Below are 15,118 nucleotides of genomic sequence, written 5' to 3' on the forward strand. Positions count from 1 at the left end.
CATCATTTATATATTGTATTACATTATCCCAACCCAAAAAATCAAATAAACTTCAAATTTGATAACCTCAGCCAACAATTATTCCTTATATAATTAACAAAAATGCTAACAACTCCTATGAATATCTCTTCTATTTTTTAGATTATTATTATGTGTGTGCACCATTCTATACATAGATTCAAGTCAAGCCTACAAAGCTTGATCTTACGCTTAGTTGGCTCAAATTTATGAGGTTTTATTTCATTTTTTATTTTTAAATTTTCTTTTTGTAACGGTTTTAGATAAGTATAATCATAAATGAACATTGGACCAGGGAGGTTGTGAATAGTAATGCCAATTATAAATGACACATTTAATTGGATAATTAATAAAGTTTTGAAAGATTCATGGATAAGTACGGACAAGAATGTTTACTTAGACTGGAGCGTAAAATCTGGGAAATTCTCAATTTTCGGCCATATTTGTTTGGAGAAAAAAGAAAAAGAAATGTATGAATAAATTAATTGTAAACTTTGAGGGATGGATAGTAGATGATGGTATTGGTGTACATCACAATCATGCACAACTGTTAGCGTGCACGCCCTTCGTTGTGCTGTGCACGCATTACGCATACACATCCACTCTCTTTCTCAAAGAGGGAAAGAAAAAGTTTTGCTTCTAAAGCTGAAACACACCTGAATTTTTCTTTTTTTAAATATTTATTGAAAAAACTCATAACTAAAGACTGATTGCTTATAATTAATTGACTCAAATTAATAAAGTCAATTGTTTATCTTCTTTAAAAATAATAATAAAATATTATTAGTTCTGCAAGAGGAGCAAAGTGAGTAATGTTATAATTCAACCAAATGGAAATTATTTATTGATAATTTTTTTTCTTACCAAAATTATATGTATATACACACTGTTCTCAGATGCTTTATATTTCAATTCATATTATGTATGACAAGGGAAAAAAATGAAAACAAAAATACTAGTCATTGTCATACAGCCACAGAAAATGAAAATTCAGGAATAAATACATATTACAACTTGCTAAAGAAACGCATACCAATAAAAGTGAGCTGGGAGGAGAAAGAAAGAGGGAGAGAAGTGTCTTATCATATTATCCATTATAATATATTTTTTCTTTTTAATAATTTTAATTTTACTGGACTAATCTAAAATCAAAAGATACTGAATCTAGAGTCAACACATAAGTAAATTGCAAGTCGTGCAATCAACTAACTGATTATACCTTAATCTTTATGCTTGCGGAAGAAATTCAATCCATGCGACCCTGCCTAATGAATGATTTCAATTATGACATCAAGTCAGACAACGAACTAAGCCTCGAAACATGTATTTATTGTTTTTATTTGTTTAGTTTGCAGTTATTATCCAATAACAACTACAATTTTCTTTGTGCATAATATGGCCACATGACCTTGAAAATTGTATTAAGCAACATTTAATACTTACAATCTATTTTTTGAGTATCATTACTTATTATGACATGAATCAATTTAAGAGATCTCTCGACAAAAAAAGAAGTCTATAATAAATTTATATATTTAATTGTAGTATATTGGTAAGAGAGATATTAAATGTTATGTATGGAAAATATAATTTACAGGATTAATATTACACTTTAAGATAAAGTTTTAATTATTAAAATAGGCTAAAAATGGAAGACAAGGAGGGGAAGGAAGAAAGAAATTATAAGTAAAAAGGTGGATGGGAGAAGAAGGGTGTTTAAAAACTTGAAAAGGCGTTTTAAGTTAATTGAAAAAGAGAAAAAATGGAGTCCACGTCCTATAAGCCGTAGTGGCGGTCCTCAGTCCTCGACCAGAAACAAAAGGGAAAGGAAAAGGAAAAACTGAAAATTAAGAAAAATGACAAATTATCAGCACATTATTGGCTGAAGTGATGCGTACGGTTACACGCGCCGCCGCAGTGAATGGTCAAAACATCTTGGCGGTCATAACTACATTAATTGAAGTAATTCTGCGTGCAGTTGAAAAACATAGAAAGAGAAGACCAATGAAATGATCCACAACCAGAAGAGAGAGAGAAAGCGCAATAAGCTACAAGCGTACAGAGAATAACGACGAGTAGAGAGAGAGAGAAATCGCAAAAAGGCGGCTTCTTCAGCTCACAGTTTCTTCATTTTAGCTACAATTTTGTTGATAGGTAATCAAGGCCACAAGCGATTGTAGCTGTAGATCCATTCAATCAATTCTTCCATAAATATGTGTAGCGAGGGGGCGAGAGAAGAGAGTCAACTTGGATATAGAGAATATTAGCTCGGTGGAATTTTGATTTTTATTTTTGAAAGTCGAATTGCAATGGAAAATACAACAGCATCAGCTGAGCCGCCGTCACAGATACCGCCAGCGGAGGAGCTGCTAAAGAAGATCCATGAGCTGGAGGCAGGGCATGCGCGCTTGAAAGAGGAGATGTCGAAGCTCATGGTTTCGAGCGATTACAGATCAGAGAGACAAAGGTCACACTCTATCTCCCCGCAACGGCCGCGGCGGTTAAAGCTTGGGGGCGGCGGAAAGCATAGTGGATTTGAGGGTGGCGCTATGGCTGTGTGGAAAAGGGGTTCTGCCTCATTTCGACATTCTTCTCCGCTGCAGAGGGAGAGTAGTAGTAAAGACGTGCATAGAGGCGATGACGGCGGCGGCGGCGACGAAAGCTGTGGTGTCGGAGGTCCAGCTTCTGTGAAATTTAGTGACAGACATTATTTGAATATATTGCAGTCAATGGGCCAATCAGTGCATATACTTGATCGTAGTTCTCGAATAATTTACTGGTCAGTCACTTGCTATTTTCTGTTGAACTGCTTCTTTAGAATATTATTCAATTCGTTGATTTTTATCTGGTACCGCAGAATTATCATTTCTTTAGCGTCAAATGTGGTTTAAATTTGAACCATTTAGGATATTTCTGGTGTGGGATTGAAGTGTGAGCAATAAGTTTACTTGATTTTTGAGAGAATGGATGAAATTTTTGTGCAGGAATCGAATGGCTGAACACCTGTATGGTTATTCAGCTGCAGAGGCTCTGGGGCAAAGTATCATGGACCTCCTAGTGGATCCTCGAGATTTTAATATGGCTGGTGATATTATTAGTCGTGTGTGTGTGGGTGAGAGTTGGACTGGGCAGTTCCCAGTGAAGAATAAGCTAGGGATTAGATTTTCTGTAATGACAACCAATACCCCTTTCTATGATGATGATGGTACTTTGATTGGGCTGATATGCGTGTCAGTAGATGTAAAACCATTTCAAGAAGCAAAGGCAGCATTCACTGTGGCAAAGCAGATGGATTCTGATTCAAGTTCTAGCAGGGCAAGAAGCATTGCTTCTGAAAAACTTGGGCTTGATCCTCAACAGCCTTTGCAAGTTGCAATTGCCTCAAAACTATCCAATTTGGTTAGTATTCTTATATGCCTATCTGTAGTTCTTTTATCTTTTATTCCAACAAGCATGTGCATATTGACTTTGTGGTGAACTCATATAGGCTTCAAAAGTGAGCAACAAGGTTAAGTCAAAAATAAAAACTGTGGAGAGCGGTGTGGTTCGTGAAGGTGGAAGTGGAGATAGTCATCAATCCAATCATGTTTTCTCTGATTCTGCTTTGTCAGATCACAGAGAGGATGCAACTTCGAGTGGAGCTAGTACTCCAAGAGGAGATATACATCCTTCTCCATTTGGAGTGTTCTCTAATGCTTCCAAGGAGGACTCCCCTGAAAAATACTCCAGAGATTCTGGGGATGAGAGTGAGGGTAAACCTAGGATCTCCAAGATAATTACTTCAAAGGCAGAAGCATGGATTCAAAAGAGGACTTTATCTTGGCCATGGAAAGGAAATGAACAAGAAGGATCTGAGGCACGAAATACTCGTTTTGGCTGGCCCTGGTTACATAATGACCAAGACAATGATTATAGTCAGCCTCAAAATAGTTCTAATCTGGCAATAAAGCCAGAAAGTCAAATCGGTGAAATTAATCGCACCACCGTGAATGAGGCTTCAGGATCATGGTCATCATCATTTAATGTTAATAGCACAAGCAGTGCGAGTAGCGCTGGAAGTACCAGCAGTAGTGCTCTTAATAAAGTTGACATCGATACTGATTGCTTGGACTATGAGATTTTATGGGAGGATTTAACAATTGGGGAACATATTGGTCAAGGTATTGAAATATCCTTTTTACAGGTTATTATTGCCAAAAGATTTTAGTTCATGCCAACTCTTCTTGAGTTGATGTACATTTCCAATGGAATTAACCAAGAAATAATGTAATAGAATACCTTAATGTTTCCTCATAACTAAAGAAATATTCAATGTCTTATGGGAATATATCACCCATTAAACTTTGTCAGGGTCAACAGATTCTTGTATTTTGTGTGTGAATTTCTTTACTTCTTTTGACATTTTATATTTCTTCTTTTTCTCACATTTCCCTCAATCTCTTTCCCAGGTTCATGTGGAAATGTTTATCATGCTCTGTGGTATGGATCAGTATGTTCCTTGAACTCTTCCTTGAAATATAACTCTTTCCATGAAAATGTGTTTAAAAACCTCCTATCTGCTGAATTGAGATAAAAATATTTGTCAAGTTCAATTCATCCAGAAGATATATATTTGTATATTAGCACAAGTTGGGGAAAATGTGATTAAACTGTTTAGCATATTTCACTAAGGAGCTTATGCAACCTGTGTGGGCAATGCATTCAGTAATGAGTAGTCTGCATATTCAAATTAAAATTTGTGAAATGCTCTAAGCCTGAGTTTACATGTGAAATTACATGAAACACTGATGCGTCAAACTTATTTTTAGGATCGAAAAAGTCAAAAGAAAATGATGAAATTTGCTGATACTCTATTGAAGTGAAATTATGTATATTTTTTCAGGATGTTGCTGTTAAAGTATTTTCCAAGCAAGAATATTCTGATGATATTATTTTTTCCTTCAGACAGGAGGTGAGTATATTTGTTATTCATTCATTTTGCAGAGCACTACTTGTGAATTTCAAGCTATCATAGAGTTTCTGGGGATGAGTTCCAGATATTTGCAGTCCAATTAGAGTTCTTTCAGTGTTTGACTAATGTGGTTGCATAGTATCACCCATTAAATTAAAGCAGATGCGTTTCTGTAAAAAACACTGAACTTCAACAGATGAGTTTTAACCTTGTTGAAAAAAATTGGTTTTGAACATTAAATTTATGCTTCAGGAACTTGCATAAATCAAATGGATCCCCCTTTTCTCTCTTTCAATTGAAAGTTCTACTTTCACAAATTTCCTAGTGATATATCTTGCTGATGTTTTCTGAAGGTGTCACTAATGAAAAGACTTCGACATCCAAATATTCTGCTTTTCATGGGTGCAGTAACTTCTCCTCAGCGTCTCTGCATTGTTACCGAGTTCCTCCCAAGGTCAGTCATAAACTTTCTATTTGCTCCAATCCTCTTCCCTTCTTATTTTTCTTTGGCTACTCCCAGAGCAATTGGCATTTATCATTAACATTTCTAATAAACTATATTATGATATTGGAATCTCTAGTTCTGTGACTAACCTACAAAAAGAATTGTGCTTCTCATGTATGAAGAGGAAGTTTATTTAGGTTACTTCAGAGGAATACATCCAAATTAGATTGGAGACGGCGTGTTCACATGGCTTTAGATATAGTGAGTACCATAGTTCCTTTCCTTATTTATTTACTTATTTATTTATTTTAGGGTGGGAATAGTTGTGGTTACAACATTCTATCAAACAAAAAAACAGAAAATAAAAGGTAGAAGGCTGTCATTTTCATACAGCTGAACTTGGGAGGCATATATCCTAGCAAATGAAAGAAAACTAAGTTGTGTAACTCCTATGGTGGCTGCCCAAGTACAGAGAGCTGTGTTGGAAAATTAGTCATAAAATGACCAATCATTATACCCTGCACCACGGTGCACATAGCAATGTGCACCACGTACGTAAAACGACGTCGTTTTGGTGTTAGTAGACGCGGACGCGAATGACTCAGGGAATTCATTATCTATAATACACATAATCATTAGCTATAATACACAGAACGTTTGCCTAGAATACACAAAATGTTTGCCCAGAATACACAGAATATTGACACAAAATACACAGATGTTAGTGGACGCGAAATGACTCAAGGGAATTCATTATCTATAATACACATAATCATTATATAGAATACACAGAAGGTTTGCCTAGAATACACAGAATGTTTGCCCATAATACACATAATATTGATGCCCATAATACACAGAACTCATCCTCCTAACATTCGAATGCACAAACACATCACAACTTGTGTTAATAACATGAATACACATAATATTTACACAAAATACATAGAACTCATCCTCCTAAACATTCGAATGCACAAACACATCACAACATGTATTACTAACATGAAATCACAACATGTGTTACTAACATGAATACACATAACGGTTGCCTATAATACACAGAATGGTTGCCTAGAATACACAGAATGATTGCCTGGAATACACAGAATATTAACATAAATACAAAGACCGGCCGAAATGGGAAACGTGATTTCCAAAAAAAACGGACGATTAGTTTACAATGCTCAAAACGACGTCGTTTAGGTACGTGATGCACATTGCTATGTGCACCGTGGTGCACAGTATAATTTGCCTAAAATGACCGAGCTAAAGTTGGATTCGAATTTCTCTATCCAGCTGGAATCCTCATCCAAACATTGATGTTTACCTGATTTAATAATGAACCATGTCTTGGAATTTCTTATTTATTTATTTATTATTTAATGATGACGATGATGATTATTTATTTATTTATTTTGGAAAAAAAGTCAGCACTTCCTATCTTGGAGCATATTCCTGCAATTGCATCTAGGGAATCATCATACAACCCAATCTTTTAGATTCCTTGTCAAGCCATTTTTCCTGATTTTACATGTATATGTTTTCTGATACAGCTACAAATCAAATGGATTAACATGAATGACCTTCCATGGGTGTAGAAGTAGGATTCTAACTGGTTCACCTTGAGAATTTCATATTCACTATTTGTAATCAACATGCTGCATGTACAATTTAGCCCTGAAAGTCTCCATTCTTTTGTTTGTTCCCATCAGATTATCATTCATATTTTTTTTTTTTACATATTTCTCTTTTCTGCTACTATGTCTAGCATCTTTTTGTGTTTATTTGTTGAGAAATTAGTAAGTATTAATGTAGTTCATTTCATAAAAGTTCTCATAAGTTTCTTTATATTTCTGTTTGCAGGCACGAGGGATGAATTATCTCCATCATCTCAGCCCACCACTTGTTCACCGTGATTTGAAGTCTTCAAATCTTCTTGTTGACAAGAACTGGACTGTGAAGGTCTGATTTTGTTTTTCTTTCTTTCATCATGATTCATGAGTAGTTGTAGCTTACCTGCCAAGTCAATCTCCTTGCTTCATTTCTTGTTGTTTGGAGGTTCTAGAAACATTGATAGTTCAAAATGATCTCACTTTATGATCTTAACAGGTGGGGGACTTTGGATTGTCAAGGGTCAAACATGAAACATATCTGACAACAAAGACGGGTAAAGGAACGGTATCCACTGGAACTCACAACCTCTGCTTTTTAAGTGCCTTTCAATATGCTGTTTTTCGTTTCATTAAGAAAAATTATCTCAAGTTCTGTTTTGCAGCCTCAATGGATGGCTCCGGAAGTTCTTCGCAATGAGCCTTCAGATGAGAAGTATATCATGCCGCCAGCTTTAATATTCTTTTGATAAGATAATTATTCAAAGTTTTGAATTTTAGATGTTGAAATGATGTCTTGTTTGTATGGATGTAGGGCTGATGTGTACAGTTTTGGGGTGATATTGTGGGAAATTGCCACTGAAAAGATCCCTTGGGAAAACCTCAATACGATGCAGGTATGATTTGTCTTCCACACAGTTTAGAGTAGGCACGATGTAGAGAAGTTATTAATGAAGTGGCAGATGTATAAATGCTAAAAAAAAACTGAACTTTGTGGCAATTGAAGGTGATTGGGGCAGTAGGATTCATGAACCAACGGCTAGATATTCCAAAGGATGTGGATCCACAGTGGGCTTCTATAATCGGGAGCTGCTGGCATAGGTTAGTATCTGTTTATTCTCTTTCCATTGAAGTGATGGTGTTAGGTTAATTGTTAGGGATTCCATTTGATATTTAATGCCAAGTGAACTGATATGAATTTCAACATTGTGGAATTCAGCGAGCCACAGTGTCGTCCATCCTTCCAGGAATTGGTGGATAAGTTTAAAGATCTGCAAAGGCAGTGTGCTATTCAGATTCAAGCAGCTCGCAATGCTGCAATGGAGAGTAGCCAAAAGGAGTGATAGATGAAATTGGTGTGTGTTTATGTTAAAGTTGAGCAACGATATTGCGACAGATGAACTGAGTGGTTCTCAAAGTTTGCAGTGTCAGTGGATGGCGGATGGCTGGCATGGCCGCCATTAATTGAAAGCAAAATTTGCTTGTGTTGTCGGAATGAACAAACGAACGAAAAATTGAAGGCATATGCCTAATTGGTGTTTGCCAATGCAGGGAAATTAGAGTGACACATACAGGGCAAAACCAGCTATCTCAAATGAGTTGATGAATTGAGTGAGTGGTGGCCTATTATTATTATTATTATTATTAGTATTAGTATTAGTATTTATTTGTGGGAGTGAATTCATGTTCTGGATGCTTGCAGCTTTTATACGGAGTAGTATGGAATCATTCAGAACCTCTGTAAATCCTACATTCTACTATTCGATCTAGTCCAACCGGCCGGCCATTTGCATTTGCAGTTGAGTGTATGCATCTGACTCAAATTAACTTATTCAAAAGTATATACATTATATTACATTTTTGGTTGGTCTTAGTCGTCGTCTATTAAATTCAATCAAGTGGGAGGGCGGGCTTTGAAAAATTCAAGAATGTATCCACCACCCATAAGTTGGAGAAGAGAAGAGATGGATCCTCTTAGGCTAGTTTGACGTGAAAATTTGGAAACTTTAAATTGAAACATATATACACAACGAACATTGGGAATTGAAGGAGAAACCAGCTAGCTAGCTAGCTGGCACAAAATTTCAAAATGAGAATACCAAATATGATCGAGACGTAATGCCGCCTTTACTCTTTCACTATATTCTCAGAGTTTTGACCATTTGGCGGTGGCAGATCGACGGTTTTTGAGATGGAATTTATTAAAGAAAGCAGAAGTGCCAAGAAGCGTAGTAGGTAGCTTTCTTTGTATTCAATGACCACCTTATCATCCACTCTATCCTTCTACTTCAACACTATATATGTAATGTAGTTGTGAATATAGATGGATGGATAGATAGGGGAGGTAGCTAGTATAGGCTGCGCAACTGCAATTTCTATCTACATAATAAATGGTATGTTGCTAATCCAAGTGACTGCATTCAATTCTCTCAGCTCGATGTATGTTGGCCGTTGGAATTCTTTAATTTTATGTTATTTTTATTACTCTGATCTGATCTGAACATGCACAACTTACACTTACTATATATTTTCCCGGCAACTACGGCTAATTGGCCGGCCGCAATAACCCACCCACAACTAACTTTCTTTCATCTTCAATTCGATCGTTAGTTGAATTGTTTTAATTTTGACGGAAAGTCTGTAGAAGAAGCATTATATATTATATTATATTATATATATTAACTATACCACAAGGTTTCATGTGCAGTGGGTGGTGATCTGAGTGTTACAACATACGTTGTATGTATCATAGCTGCCTCAATAATTACATTGTACGCCAGGCCACCATATATGGCTAGGCTAGCTAGTGTGTAAACTGTAAAGCTTGGCTTAATTAGCTTGCCCAATTTGACATATATATATATACTTCTCACTGCCGTCTTCTTCATCATGCCATTATATTCATTTGCCAGTTTTGTCCTTTCCTGTTTAATTTACCTATCCTATTCTATTTTTGACTGCTAGCTTAGCTTGTCAATAATCAATATATATAGTTTCTCTCTGATCTCTCTCCCTATATATATATATATATGGCCTGGAAGGCCAGTACGTATTCTTTAGGCATGCACCACCATACATACATATATGTTTGATTTGTATTTGTAAGCTGGAAAGGCCAGGGATTGAAATGGGAAAGCATATGCAGCAGCGAATTCAGTATTTGGTTAGTGTAGTGTTTCAAAGTTTGAGAATAGTATTATTATTGTTGTTTTGGGGGCGGCAAGGGATAGGGATAGGGATAGGGATTTGCTCATCATCAGCTGAGAAACTGATCATCCCTGCCAATTTTGTGTTCGGAGATTCATTGGTTGATGCCGGTAATAATAATTTCATTGCAACTCTTTCCAAGGCCAACTATGCCCCAAATGGGATTGATTTGGGGATGCCAACCGGTCGATACACCAACGGAAGAACAATAGTTGATATCATAGGCAAGTTACATACATACTGGTTAATTAAGTTGAATTGTTTCTTAATAACGTAAGTTAGCACGCACGCTTTTTGGATCGATTTTAGGTTAATTAGCTAGCTAGCTAGCTTAATTCTGATGATGATGAGCATGCCCTGCAGGACAGGAAATGGGGTTAGCTGCAGCTGGGTTTACTCCGCCGTACTTGGCTCCCACGACGAGCGGTCCGGTGATTCTGCAAGGCGTCAATTTTGCCTCCGGTGCTGCGGGTATTCTTAATGAAACTGGAAATTTATTTGTATGATTACCGATCCTCCTCAGCTCCATAGATCGATCTCCATTCATTATTATTTCTTAATGATCCTGATCTGCCTCAGCTCTATGTACGTCGTGTTCATGAAATAGATTGTACTGTTTGTGTATGTATGTATGTGTAGGGTGGAAGGATCAACTTTGATGCACAACTGGACAACTTTGCAAACACGAGAGAAGATGTAATCCGAAGCATAGGTTGGAGAGCAGCGAGCAAATTATTGGAGAACGCAATGTTTTCTGTAACCATAGGCTCAAATGATTTCATCAACAATTACTTCACCCCGCTTGTCTCAACACTGGAGCGCAACTTAGTCCCTCCACAACTATTCGTCAATGCCATGATTTCCAAATTCAGAACCCAGCTAACTGTACGCACTGCACCTATCTACAACTTAATTAAATTAAATATGCATATATGTATAATGTAATATATGGTGGTGCAGAGAGTGTACATGATGGGAGGTAGAAAGGTGGTAGTGGCAAATGTTGGGCCTGTGGGGTGTATTCCATATCAGAGGGACATAAATCCCGGCGCCGGAGATGCCTGCGTCGCTTTGCCAAACCATTTAGCTCAGTTATTCAACAACCAGCTCAGGAGTCTTGTGACGGAGCTCAACTCCAATCTTGATGGATCAACTTTTGTGTACGCTGATGTCTACACTATCGTACACGACATTATTACCAACTACACTGCATACGGTACGCTCATCCATGAATTTAACATATACAAACTTGCTTAATAAATTTCTAATAATGCGCGCATGGGCATGGGCATGGCATGGCAGGGTTTGAGAATGCAAACTCAGCATGCTGCTACGTGGCTGGGAAATATGGGGGTCTCATTCCATGCGGTCCATCGTCTAAAGTGTGCCCAGACAGATCAAAGTATGTGTTTTGGGATCCTTACCATCCCACGGATGCTGCTAATACCATCATAGCAAACCGCCTAATCGACGGCGATTCCCGTCATATTTGGCCGCTCAATATCAGACAACTCTTATCATCCTAGCTCCGATGATCCACATCCTCCATCCCTCATCCACATATACACTACCTACTCATATATTAATATATATTCTTTCAGCTCATCATCATATACATTATTTAGGAACCAATTAACTGCCATGGCTTCATCATATCAAATTAATTAAATGTCGTCATTCATTTCTCCATCTGCAATTTGTACTACCTATGTTTTCCTAACTACTTTTCTTTCATCACAAGTCTGATCTATTCATTAACTTAAGCCAGATGTCAATTTAACCCAAAAGACCAAAATTAATAATAATTAGCGTCTAAAAATGAATAATTGAGTGTATAAAATTTGATTTTTAATTTTTATAATAAAGTTGTTTCAATACACACAAATTTTTTTCCTATAATTTGCGAGTCAGCAATAAATTAACCTAATTAAATTTAAGTGAGCTGACCTGATATCGGAACCATCAACTCTTTGGAGGGCGGGCACACAAAAAAAATAAAAAATTGGAGCCACTGTCGCCTCTTCCGGATGAATGGATAGGGCGCGCATTCCTACACGCAACGCAACCTCCAGGCTCCATTATATCCCTTTGTCTTCTAATAGGCAAATAACAACGTTTTATACGTTATACGTTTTACTTATTACTCTACCAATTGGCAATTACTATAAGGATTGATTGATAGTTGTAGTGTAGTGTACATCGAGAAAAGAAAATGGAGAGGGGGGTGCCAGAAAAGCTGATCGTGGTGAACCGCGACCACGACGGCGTTGGTTGGATCATAATAAACCGACCTAAGTCGCTCAACTCCTTAACCAAGGCCATGATGACGGATCTAGCTCAAGGTTTCAAGTCTCTCACCGCAGACAAATCTGTTCGGGTCATCATTCTCACCGCCACCGGCCCTTCTTTCTGCTCCGGAGTCGACTTGACAGCAGCTGAGGATGTTTTCAAGGGTGACGTCAAGGACGTTCAGGCTGACCCTGTGGCCCAGATGCAACTCTGCCCTAAGCCCATCATCGGAGCAATTGCCGGCTTTGCTGTCACTGCTGGCTTTGAGATCGCCCTCGCTTGCGACATATTGGTTGCTTCCAACGATGCTAAGTTCCTCGATACTCATGCAAGGTTTCATCTTACATTCTTTTTCTACTTATCATTGCTTGCACTATGTTGTGTTATATGCAAATTAGCCGCTTTCCTGTTTGTTTGTCATTCTTAGTTTTGTCAATTCATATCTGAAAACTACTAAAAATATATGTCTTTTTCTAATATAACATGTCAATTTGGATGCTTAGCTTGATGTTACAATTTGAATCCTAATGCTGATGTTAAAATTATTTTGTAAAATGCCTTTGCTTTGGATTTGTCTTTGTGATCGATCATTCCTGGGTTTCAGTATTTGAAACAAGATACTGTAATCAACTAATCAATGGTTAGACCAATTGGATCAATTTTTAGATGGCTGAGCATTAAACTTGAGAGAATTTTTAGCAGCCCCAAAGCTGTCTGCAATCTGCATCTCCTAGTAGATAGTAGATACAGTCTCTTGAACAAACCTACCCACCCTACTACAGTACTACCTCTCAACACATTCGCCCCCACACCTAAGCACTCACCCTATCCTATAGGATTTGGTTGGACCGACCACTTTGATCTTCTTGAAAATTGAAAAAGTATTGATCTTGAAGCTTCTTGGAAGAAGAGGCTTGCTTTTGCCTCTTAATATTTGCCCCAGCTTATGCTATTTTGAGTATATAAAGCTTCAAAAAAAGTTAGGGATTGCAATTTATCTGCTCTGAATAAGATGGATATCAACCGATAAGGCATTGAGTACTTATGATATCTCTAGGAATTGTTTCTTGAGTGCTAGTCCTAGAACACAATCTATCTGCTTCAACGTTGCCTTGATTTGTCACTGTCCTATAGAAATTGATGATATGCTACAGTATCAGTTTTCCAATTCCAAACAGGATATAACATGATTTATAAATAGTCATGATTATTAGGGTGCTCAGATTTGGTCCTCTTTAAGGTATAAACTTTGTGTTTATGTGACTTTTGGGATTTTTTTGTGGTACTTTTTTTTTCAGGTTTTTTTTGGGGGGGTCAAAAGAAAATCTTTAATAGGTGAAATAGACAAATAGTTCTCCCCTACCATGAATGGTTTATGGTTACAAAAATTTCTGTAGTCATTTCTGTGTAAAAATAAGAGTAAGTTGAATGGTTTCATGTATGTCAGGTCAATCTATCAATGGACACTCTTATTGTTTCTGCAGGTTTGGGATATTTCCTTCCTGGGGTCTATCTCAGAAGCTTTCACGCGTAATAGGGCCGAACAAAGCTCGTGAAGTGTCACTTACTGCAACACCTCTAACTGCTAATGAAGCAGAAAGGCTGGGTTTTGTGAACCATGTTGTTGAAAGAAGTGAACTCTTGAAAAAGGCTCGACAGATTGCAGAAGCAATAATCAAGAACAACCAGGACATGGTGTTAAGGTACAAGGCAGTAATAAATGATGGTTTCAATCTTGACTTGGGTCGTGCTCTTGCTCTTGAGAAGGTAAACAAAAATGTCTTCTTCTCTTGGATCCATATTTTTTCTGAATTAGGTTAGCCCAAATCCTTCATTGTTCTGGGTGATAGTTACAATACTAGTTGGGAGGCTGTCCATCCATTTTGTCTTGGTGCTTCATTCTATATTCTCATCATTTAAGATCACCTAAAAGAATATGGTAACTGAAACGTTGCCAAAAATTACCTTTGTAATTTGTATTCCACTTTAGGGGTTCCATTACCCGCCCGCGCTTTCTATATGAATTTGATTGAAAGTTGACACAATCTATGTGATCATTGTTTTTCTCCAGGAGAGAGGGCATGAGTATTATGATGGAATGACTAAGGAGCAATTTCAGAAGATGCAAGAATTCATAGCAAGTCGCAGGTCAAAAAAACCTTCCTCCAAGTTGTAGATTTTAGTTTTTTTTCTTCATCATTGTATTGTAAAATAAAACTGGGATGTATTCATCATCTTCATTGCCCTGTAATGTTCTTTCCTTCCAAAAGAAATAAACTACCACTTTCTCTTTTCTGCCATTTCCATTTCTTTTACTTTCCAACCCTATGTTACTATGTATGGTATAGGATAGGAGTCATTTTTAAGACTGGTAAGGACAGTCAGTCTTGAAAACGAATAAACTCATCATTTTGGTCACTTTCTTGGTATAATAGTTTTAATTAATTTAGAGTGGAACACTATTGTTAATTTTTCTTATGTCTAGTGTTACATTCACTAGTTTGCTTTTTTTTTTTTTTTTTTTTTTTTTTTTTTCACTTGTAGATTCATATTCATGGAACATGTTTAATTGTTTATTAACTGAAAAATTCTCAG

At 36.9% G+C, this 15,118-nt stretch overlaps 3 protein-coding genes across 6 annotated transcripts; all 3 read left to right on the plus strand.

Annotated features, from left to right (window-relative positions):
- The first annotated feature begins 1,797 nt into the window (after positions 1–1,797).
- LOC116016086 (RGS domain-containing serine/threonine-protein kinase A) lies at positions 1,798–9,437 on the plus strand. 4 transcript variants are annotated; one of them, XR_004097709.1, is made up of 15 exons: positions 1,798–2,797; positions 3,003–3,417; positions 3,506–4,178; positions 4,467–4,507; positions 4,901–4,969; positions 5,323–5,423; positions 5,597–5,675; positions 7,281–7,379; positions 7,527–7,595; positions 7,693–7,742; positions 7,842–7,923; positions 8,034–8,128; positions 8,247–8,638; positions 8,730–8,832; positions 9,178–9,437. XR_004097709.1 is itself a non-coding variant. In XM_031256251.1 (13 exons), exons 1-13 carry the CDS (start codon positions 2,328–2,330, stop codon positions 8,368–8,370), a joined length of 2,367 nt encoding a protein of 788 aa, XP_031112111.1. In that variant the 5' UTR covers positions 1,798–2,327; the 3' UTR covers positions 8,371–8,884. The 4 variants fall into 4 exon arrangements, 1 of the variants encoding a protein (XP_031112111.1); XR_004097707.1 differs by having other exon boundaries at positions 8,247–8,832; XR_004097708.1 differs by lacking the exon at positions 9,178–9,437 and having other exon boundaries at positions 8,730–8,888.
- A 560-nt stretch (positions 9,438–9,997) lies between these two features.
- Positions 9,998–11,916, plus strand: LOC116016229 (GDSL esterase/lipase At4g16230-like). Its single transcript, XM_031256391.1, has 5 exons — positions 9,998–10,458; positions 10,598–10,734; positions 10,874–11,119; positions 11,195–11,450; positions 11,537–11,916. The coding sequence occupies exons 1-5, from the start codon at positions 10,155–10,157 to the stop codon at positions 11,758–11,760; spliced, it is 1,167 nt and encodes a 388-aa protein (XP_031112251.1). The 5' UTR covers positions 9,998–10,154; the 3' UTR covers positions 11,761–11,916.
- Positions 11,917–12,342: 426 nt separating this feature from the next.
- LOC116016336 (probable enoyl-CoA hydratase 1, peroxisomal) lies at positions 12,343–14,823 on the plus strand. The gene is made up of 3 exons (XM_031256555.1): positions 12,343–12,856; positions 14,008–14,290; positions 14,595–14,823. The coding sequence occupies exons 1-3, from the start codon at positions 12,447–12,449 to the stop codon at positions 14,697–14,699; spliced, it is 798 nt and encodes a 265-aa protein (XP_031112415.1). The 5' UTR covers positions 12,343–12,446; the 3' UTR covers positions 14,700–14,823.
- The last annotated feature ends 295 nt before the right edge of the window (positions 14,824–15,118 follow it).

Source organism: Ipomoea triloba, chromosome 1 (genome assembly GCF_003576645.1).
Source record: "Ipomoea triloba cultivar NCNSP0323 chromosome 1, ASM357664v1".
NCBI lineage: Eukaryota > Viridiplantae > Streptophyta > Magnoliopsida > Solanales > Convolvulaceae > Ipomoea > Ipomoea triloba.